Here is a 9,788-nt window from a genome sequence, read left to right on the forward strand (position 1 = left end):
CATGATGTGTTTTATTGTACCCGACTTCTTGCAGACAGAGAGGCTCTGTTTAGATGGTTTCTTGATTCAACACATCTGGCAGTTATCGGTCCAGCATGTGGCAAGTAAAATGTAACTCAGCTTTTCTAATGTGGAGAAAATTATGATTTAACAAGCAGGAAATTACATGTTCACATGAAGCCAGGTTCCTTTTGAGCCTTAATATCTATCTATCTATCTATCTATCTATCTATCTATCTATCTATCTATCTATCTATCTATCTATCTATCTATCTATCTATCTATCTATCTGTCCAGGATGTTTGGGGTCTGTAGAGATGTCAGCTGCCCTTTTCAGACGACATGATGTTGTTGAGCAGAGTCAGGGGAGGCAGTGTGGGGTTGTTCTCCGGAAGCCCACCATCATCTCCACTAGCTGAAGCAGGTTAAGCTCCAGATGGTTATGACCAAATTAATGGACCAGCTGATCCCCCTTTTGCCTGTATGCAGACTAGTCACCATCCTGGATCAGACCAAAGACAGTGGTGTCATCTGCAAACTTCAGGAGTTTCACAGATGGGCCCCCTGAGGTGCAATCATTCGTGTGCAGAGAGAAGCAAAATGGCTCGAAGCCAGCCATTGAGAACGACCGTGCTTGCAGTCTCTTTCCAACTGTACTCTGCAGTATAAAAAGTCATGTGTTGCACCAGTCCAACGCGCCACAACCCGTCCCTTAGGGAGCAGTGTCCTGCCAACACTGAGTGGTGCACAGAAAGCAATCTGTGGTCAAGGGTCTTGCTGAGGGACTCAGAATGACAGTCTCAGTTTTGAACCACCAGCTTGATGCAAACGCCCAGCTCTCTGACCACTAGGCCACCACTCCCTCTGTATAAATAGCAAAAAAGGCTCGCACTTCAGCAACCTGCTGTTGGTGCACTGTTGCTCAAGTGCGAGCTACTAGAATGGACGAAGACTCCTGTATAGGTGTCAAAACATTTTCAAAAAGAACTGAGCGAAAGTCCGGTTGCCTCCAGTTTAAGGCCGTTTGCTGTTGCGATTACCCGGTTAACTGAGAATTTGCATAAACATCCTCATAGATATTAAAATTAAATATAAGCGTAACGGTGCTCTCGTCTCTTCTTCTACTACATTGTCGGTCACGCAAACAACAGCTCGACCAGCTGTCATAATACTCGTCATTTTGTATTTCATTCACAAAACTCTGAAACCCCGATCTCCGAGGCAAAGGGAACGCACCACTAATGTTGCATTCCATTTGTAGTGCGTTCCTTTTCGTTCTTCTCGGATGTCCGTGTGTCTGCGTACCGCAACATAACGTTTGGCCGGAAAAATGGCCACATTAAATAAACCAATATCATATATTGAAGGTTATTGCATTTTAAAATTGGGTTTAATGGTGCAAAGCTAAAATAACTGAATCAAACTTAAGAGCTCTCGCATCGACACATCGAGTCTGACCAGCCGGAAGATACCCGGAAGTGCTGCCGTTAGCTAAGCTGACATCAGCTGGCCATAGTAGAAAGTACACCCGTCGGTTTGTTTTAGCAGAAATACATTTTTTGTTCTGTATTCCGTGCAGCAGAATGCCAGAAGTTCACACACCAAGGTAAGGCTGCGTAATGTTGCGCGGTGTTCCTCTAGCAGGGGGCGGCTTTCCTGCACGTCCCATGATCACCATCATTGCTGCGGTTTATCCAGGTTAGCGTGGAACTGGGATAAATGTCAAACCAAATCAGAAGGCCAGGTTTATTAGCTGGGCTTCAGCCAACAGCTGCTCATGTTAGGCCGAGTGTAGACTAGTTACTATAAACCGATGCTGTACGCAGCTTCTCACAGGAACCACTTAAAGCGAGTAAACGTCAGGAGACTGGAGCCTGGAGCTAAACCTCAGAGTTGTCAAATCCCACAACTCTGAGGAAACATGGCTGCAGGCAGCAGCAGGTGTCCGAAAAAGGGTTAATGCTAATTTACAGTTGCTGTACTAAACAGTTTTTCAGTACCGATGGCAACGTTTACTACAGTAAAAGTAAATCGGTGTTTAACTAAAACGTAGTTAGTCTTAGATTTTTACAGCAGTAAAACTGTCTCCTATATCATGAAGGGTGGACATTTAAACACCGGGTTTCTTTATCTAAACCTTTATTACAGCGCTCTTTAGATAGTGCAGGATAACAAAATAAACTATGTGGACATAAAACAATTCAAAGATTTGGGAATCCATCATTCCAGTAAATTGCTGATTTAATTAATGAATAAAACATGAGAGATGAACCACATGTTCCTTGCTGTGGCTATAATTAGGATTTTTGCTCTCCTAGGTTTGGCTGCACCTCCTCTGCACAAAATTTGCATCACAAAGTGATGCAAATGCACGAAAACATCCATGCTGTGTATTTTGGAGCAAACTGTAATTTTTCACGAGATTCATTTTTGAACACTGAACGGATCAATATGCATGCCTTGTATTCAAAAAAAAAAATTTTTTTTATTGCAATTTTAGTCCTATTTGATAGTTTTTTTTTCTATCTGTGATTTAGAAATCATTTTAAAATGTTTGAGGTTAAGACAAAACATGTTTTATTGCTTAACAATTAACTTTTTGACAATATATATTGAGGACAAAAATAAAGTTTATTCAGAATCCTTACTCACACTGACTCTGATAATGTCCTCAATATCTTGTTGATATTGTCCAAGGGACACAATTGAAGCCATTTATTTGTGAACATTTAATCAGTTCTTGTTATGCATGTTGAGGACTGAGGTTCATAATGGCCTTCACAAAATATTGAGAAAATGTTAATGCATAACATTTCTATGATGATCTGGAGGAGGACTACATGGACTGAGTAGTATAGATGTTTTCAATATATTTCAGGGGAAAACCCTTATTTCCCCCTATTTTCTATTATAAGTGGTCCCCAGAATCCATGTGTGGAAGTTTTAACAGGGTGCATCACATCAGGGTTCGTAGGAGACAATCCCCTAATAAATATATGAATGAATGGATGAATCGATCAAAGAAGGTGCACTGAGCCCTCCTGATGCCAGCCTTGCATCAGAGTGACTGCTAAGATGGAAGAACTGTGACAGACTAATGATGATGTCGTTTGTCTTCCTCCCTGTGTTGTATTTTTCTCCTCCTGTCCACAATAACCGTCACGTGTCCTTCTGCTGAACTTGTTCTTTTCATGTTAAGGATCCAAGCTGTTCAGACCAGTGCTGGCGCTGGACTGGAGGGCTTCAAGGCTCACGCTGTGTTTCAGGAGATCAACAAGAAGCTTCAGGAGGTGAGTGGATTACACACAGCAGGAGCCCATATTCATTACTTTAAGAAGGAAATGGAGAACTGTACAATACAGGCCTCTTCAATTAGATCTATCTTCCTGTCTCCCAACCGAGCTGCTGTTGACTGCCCAAGACATGCAGCTTGTAGTTAAACTACTGTAGTCTTAAAACTACAGTAGTAGCCAGTAACACGTGCAAGAGGGGCATTGCTTCGTAATTCTAAGCTCTAAACAGCTGTTGTGCCATTACGCACTGTTTTAAGTTATTTAATGTTTAATAAATAACTCTCTGTCTGTTAGGTGTTGTCTGGTGATTATCTGCCCAAACAGCTGATATCAGGACAATAGTTGAAAAGATCATTCAAGCACTGGCGTTCTTTTAACAGCAAACTCTGCACACATATAGAATAAGGAGTGACGACGTCTCTTCAAGTTCAAGAATTTATTAAGAGAAATAACATGAATATCCAAAGAATACCACTACAAAATGCTGTTTATCTGAGGCTAGTGAAACTTAACTAAAACTACTAAGCACAATTAAGATAAAAAGAAGCTAAGGAACTATGTACACACAAAAGAAACAAAAGGACAAAATAAAATGGTTGAAAAACATCATCAGAATGATTCAGTAAATCCTGGTTCACTGCAGATCTAAGTTAAAGAACCAAAGTTCATCTTAAAGAACATGGAATGAAATTAAACTAATTTAGAACAACATTAGGTATGTGTTTCAACCCATTCACCATGCCAATCCTGAGTTAAACAAACATTATTTGATAAAATATAATTTTAAAGAATGATTTTCTGGGACGCTAATAGCATTTATGCTAGCGGACATTCAGTGATAATTTTAAAAAGCTTCAGCTTTATTCTGGTCATAATGAGCAGACTGGATAACACAAACATCAATATCCCATCAATGTATAAATCCTTATGGAGATAACATTTGTTATAACCATAAAAACACACTCGAATTACATCAGCGTGATGTGGTTTCGAAGAAGCTAGCGGGAGCTATCCTTGCAAAGCCCCACGTGTTTTAATAACGCGTTATAATTTCTTTGTGGTTTACAATTCCACTTGACTGAAAGCACAACACAGCTGAACATTATTCTGGACACCCCTGCACCTCTTTTGCAGCCCTTTTAGATGGAATTTCAGCTATACGAATAGTATGATGGAAAATTGGATCAGATTTAAAAGTCTCAGTATACCTCAACACCAACAATAACCGACCCACGCCTGTTAAGAAAGTGGATTCCATAATAAAAAAAGGTTATATTTATTCAGTTGTGCATCTGCTCATATGTGGGCCTGCTGCATCAGCTCATGGGGGCACACTGGGACCGCCTCACGGCACACAGATAAGTTCATGCTTATGCTGACTCAATCAGCAAATGGTTTCCTCATTGACTGTCATTTGAAGCACTTACCTTTGTGTGACCTCAATAATGGCAGATTGATCTGACGCTCACTGGCAGTGCTGGCTTTGTAATCAATGAGATTTGTTCTAAATGATCTGTCTGTTTGTCTCAAGTCCCAGACTGATTGCTACCTTTCTCAGATCTATGTCAAACAAAACCCTAATTTCAATCACGGTTACAATCTATACGTTAGCTTTGTGATTGTATTGCACCTGGCTCTACCGTCAGATGCTCCCAGGCTGCTGTTATCTCCTCTGTAACAGCCTGGAGGCCTGCTAGAACATAACGCCTGATGGTTACAATCAGATTTATTTTTGACCATAAAATCTCATCTCGTGTTCACCTTTGACCTGACAGCTGTGTAGTTTAGCTGTTAGAGCGTCCCCCCCCACTGTTCCAGATGTTCTAACGCCATCAGGAAACTGATATTGGGAACGGCGTGGAGTACCCCCATCACAGTACCGCTATATGATGGAAACGTTTACTATTATTTTCGTTTGATTAAAAAATGCAGCATATCAATCAGTTCTGATTTAAAACGTAGTTTTTTACTTCCAGGTTCTTTAAATTATTTAATGAACACAAAGCAAATAAAAGTTGGGATTGTCATTTCTTTTTCTCAAATGCATAGGTTAATGTGAAGCCCAGATTTTTCCATGTTCTGCAGAAATGAAACAAATTCTCTTGTTCTTCCTAGAAGAAGGCTGAGACTGAATGGGTCAAGTTCTCTAAATATAAATCGTGTCTGTCGTTTTTAGGAAGGGGAGCAGTTTGTGAAGAAGATCGGAGGAGTTTTTGCCTTCAAAGTGAAAGACGGTCCAAATGGACAGGAGGCCACTTGGATTGTGGACGTGAAGAACGGCAAAGGCTGCGTTCACAACGACGCAGGTAAAAAAACTAAAATAACCGAGGCTGCTTGTTGTTACCTACGGCCTACAGTTTAAAGTTGAAGGCCTGCACAGACTCTGTTATCTGTTCTGTCCAGTTTTATTAGCTTTAACTCGGCAAACATTCCTGATCTTGAACTTCTTTATCTCCACTCTGTAGACAAGAAAGCAGATTGCACCATCTCTATGTCAGATACAGACTTGTTGGCCTTGATGACCGGGAAGATGAACCCACAGACGGTGAGTATCCACACCGTGTCGTTTCCTACAAGACTAGAAGTGTCTTCTGGAGAGATGGAAAAGTGGAGAAAGACATCAGGCAGCGGAAGATCGAAGCATTCCAGCTCATTAAATCACGTCGTTGTTATGGAGCAGGTTGGGCTGCTTCTGGAGCTGAAAGCAGCAGCAGGGTGAACTCAGAATTATTGTTCGCACTTTAAAGTCTCCCTGGGCAGGAAAAGAAGCAGCTTCTCCAATCTCACTGTCCATACCTTATCCTGCGACGAGGCGATGACCCCAAGTACACAGTCTGTGTAAACAGCTTTTATCAGTGCCAAACAGGGAGGGCTGTTCACCGAGGAGGAAAGCTGTTGGAGCAGAAAGCGGGGACAGTCAGCCGCAGACTTATTTGAAAAAAAAAATCTTAACTTGGGAATAATTCAAGCTTAGCAATGTCTCGCTTTCCCAAACTGAACTGAAAAGAAAACTTTGAGACAATTCATTGTGAAAATGGAAGATAAAAACTGGTCTGAGAATTTAAAAAAGTAAGCTGAGGGTCCAGTATCACCCAACACTGTCAGCAGAACGGCTGCGCTTTAAAAAAAGATTCCTATGAGCCCCTTTTCCATTGCATCTCCAAAGCCTGGGGCTGAGAAAGAGGAGAGATCTGCTCAGCGCTTTACCTTAACCTTTAATTATTATTATTATTTTTTTTTTGTTGCTGTGATCAAAAGTTTGTGATACTGTAATCGAAAAATCCGTCTTAGCTGAACTCGTCTTGGCAGGAAAAATTACTCATAAAGCTCTTAAGATCCGTGTTGTCTCCCCTCCACGTCTGTTACCCCCCCACCAACCCCCAGCCGACATATTATTTTTGGCATCTAAACATTTAACGGGATAAATGGTGTTTCCCTACAGTTACAGTCAGATCAGGTCCAACAGGTTGTCATTCAGTGCAGAATAAAGAAGTACGTCATTTGGATCTTTTAATTGTTGGATGTTATTTCCAGCAGCTGAACTGCTGGGGCTCAGCCCTGCAGGTGTCCATGTTTAGCACCTCTGAGGATAAATGATGACTAAGCTGTAAAATAGCTCTGAATGTGATCCCAGTGTTGATGTTTACCGCTATCTTTGCTGTCACGGCTAAATTGTAGTAGACAGAAACGTCTTTTTTCATCAAATGAGTTGTTTCAGGGGTGTTTATCCTTTGTCATATGGTTCTGTGGCATAAGAAAGTTAAATAGTTTCATTTGAAAGCTTTTTATTAGAAGCGTCACATTTTTATAACGTGTCATTATTTAGTTGAGCTTTGTTTTCCAAGACTTGTTCACTTCACTCTAACACGTTGGATCTTCTGAGCCGAATCCAGACTGATGGGGACCCATTCTTGGCTTATCAGCGCTTCGATGTTATCACGTCCTTTGGTCCACTCACTTTCTGAGGATTAGCCGGGGTTCTTGATGGGATTAATATCTGGGAAGTTTTTCCAGGCTTGTACCCAAAGTTTCAGTGCTTTTAAACCCAACTCATCATGTTCCACAATGCTGCAGAAAACCTAGATCATCACCAGTTTGCTCCAGCGTCTTTGGGCAAAGTTGTTTCTATAAGATGCTCAGGTATTCTTCACAGCACTGTTTTTAGGCCAAATCGTGAGAGGTGGACAAAAGGCGAACCGACTCCTATATGTTATGGAGAACAGAAGGCAAATGCCAACCATGAGGCCCGTATCACGCTGATAGTGAAAGATCCTCATGGAGATTCCTCGATGTCCTTAAAGGAGTTATAAGTAATACTGACACCTTGTGGCTCAAATCGGTACAACTGCTTGCTGTTCACAACAATCTAATATCCTGTTGTTAAACAATGTGTTGGTGTGGTGAATTTTTACTAACACAGGACAGGTATGTGATGTTGTATTCTTACTGGCTTTCATGTTAGCAAGCTGCTGCTCCTTTGCAAAGATAAAATACCAAATGCTGTGTTCTGTGTTGGGATCCCTGGGAAATCTCATAAGCCTGACTCAGGAACCAGGAAGTAAACATGGCTACAGTCTGAGCCGAAGTAGTTCGACCGTACCTCTAGGTTTGAAAAGGGAAAATGTGTATTAGACATTGTTGATGGAGTTGATTTTACATTAAATATCTTACTTATAGCTCCTTTAACATTTTGAAATGGCTTTAAAGAAGAAAACATTTGTTGATGCAATACCAGGAAATCTCTCAATTTTCGTAATTTCTTTGTATTTTTGCTGGATTTATCTTTTCAGCAGCAACAAAAATCTAATTCTAAATTGCTGTGGGTATTAGCAGTTACTCACAATATCCAACTTCAGCCAAAAAAATAATAATACCAGATAGCCTCCACTGTGGCAAAAATCAATGTGTAGATACCCCTCGGTACACCACCATAAATCGTTTTAGATTGTTATTGTCATGACAACATGTTATTCTTCAAAGAACAGAGCCAATATTTGAGCTATCAGCGCTCAGCCGATAGTCATCTTCTGTCTCTCCAGATTAGAGTAGTTTTATCATCATTTATTTCTCCACTCGGACTCTGTCTGCCGTGCAGTTTCCTGTCATGTCATAAGCCTTTGTTGCCGTTGCCCCACTTTCTCCCAGGCTGAGTTAATCTCTCACTGTAACTCTTAAAACTGCCAGTGCGTAGTTCACGCTTACACCAATTCCAAGCTGTTCTGATGCTGATTTTCTTTTTTTACCCATCCCACCATCCTCTTCCCTCCATCCCCTCTGATTCCCAGGCATTTTTCCAGGGCAAGTTGAAGATCTTGGGGAACATGGGCCTGGCCATGAAGCTCCAAAACCTCCAGCTGCAGCCGGGCAAAGCCAAGCTGTAGGGGAGAGGCCGGACCAAGGCATCACTGAGCTGCTCGACCATGGAGAATTTAAGGGTTGGTTACAGATAAATGTTGGATGTCTGGAAGAAATGGTTGTGGATGGACTGAGCCACTTTCTCTCTTGGGTGATCTCACTGACCGAGCAGGGGATTAGTCAAAGCCCCCCCTGTCTAACTGGGGAATAGGATGATAGATGGACAGATAATTAATTTCCTAATTGAGTTCCTGTCTGGACACACTGTCTTTTTAGTGTCAGTCTGCTAGCGTTCAGACAGTTGCTCCCTACTTTGGTACTAATTGCATTTCTGCCCAGATTTCATAACCTCCAATAATAAAAACTTACTTTGAGTGCACTGTAACCTGAACTGTTCTGAGAAGAGCTGATCGATAATATGTTGCACAATCATGAATGCAGCTGCGTAAGTGCCTCCATCAGTATCTCAGAACAAGGTTTGTAGTTAGTTACCCAAACGGAGGAGGTTTGGACTGTGACTGCCTAGCATTTTATCCCCCTGGGTTGTAATTTTCTCTAGTACCACCTGCGCAGTATGGATCTCTGTAAGATTTCTTAAAAATAAACTTGTTCTTGCTGAACAGTTTGACTTTGGTTGTTTTTTTTCCCCCTTTCTTCATATGATGCAATTAATTTGTACCCCTTGCTGCCGGTGACCTCATGTTTTTCATACACATCGCAGCTCCCATGAGATGGCACACAGAACAAGGCTTTATTTTCACTTGTGTTTTTTCCCAACACTACGGCGACCTGATTCTGCACACTGCCACGCCGTACATGGAGGAGCAGGGCTCACAGACAAATCTTTTAACTAGCTCTGACCCAGATTCCTCTGCAGCTTTGGCTTACTCTGATGTCACACTGGGGTTATTTGACTTGTCAGTAACGTCTGATTTTAAATGATTTAATTAATGCAATGCGTTTTTTTAAATTCTGTAGTAAAATCGACCACTGTATTAAAGTTTATGTATGCCAGAGAGCTTAAGAAAGAGTGAAGTTCTTGGTAAATAAAAACATTTTCTAGTTTTGGTTTCAGTAACTGGACACAATATTACAGAATCATTTCAGTTTCTACCTCTGATCGTCTTGTGACTTAAAAGC

General features: G+C 41.2%; 1 protein-coding gene across 1 annotated transcript; it reads left to right on the forward strand.

The window, feature by feature from the left end:
* Nucleotides 1-1,447: 1,447 nt before the first annotated feature.
* On the forward strand, nucleotides 1,448-9,273 carry scp2b (sterol carrier protein 2b). The gene is made up of 5 exons (XM_036141610.1): nucleotides 1,448-1,606; nucleotides 3,200-3,290; nucleotides 5,470-5,599; nucleotides 5,759-5,838; nucleotides 8,579-9,273. Exons 1-5 carry the CDS (start codon nucleotides 1,584-1,586, stop codon nucleotides 8,672-8,674), a joined length of 420 nt encoding a protein of 139 aa, XP_035997503.1. The 5' UTR covers nucleotides 1,448-1,583; the 3' UTR covers nucleotides 8,675-9,273.
* The last annotated feature ends 515 nt before the right edge of the window (nucleotides 9,274-9,788 follow it).

This window comes from Fundulus heteroclitus, chromosome 9 (assembly GCF_011125445.2).
Source record: "Fundulus heteroclitus isolate FHET01 chromosome 9, MU-UCD_Fhet_4.1, whole genome shotgun sequence".
In the NCBI taxonomy this organism is placed as follows: Eukaryota; Metazoa; Chordata; class Actinopteri; order Cyprinodontiformes; family Fundulidae; genus Fundulus; species Fundulus heteroclitus.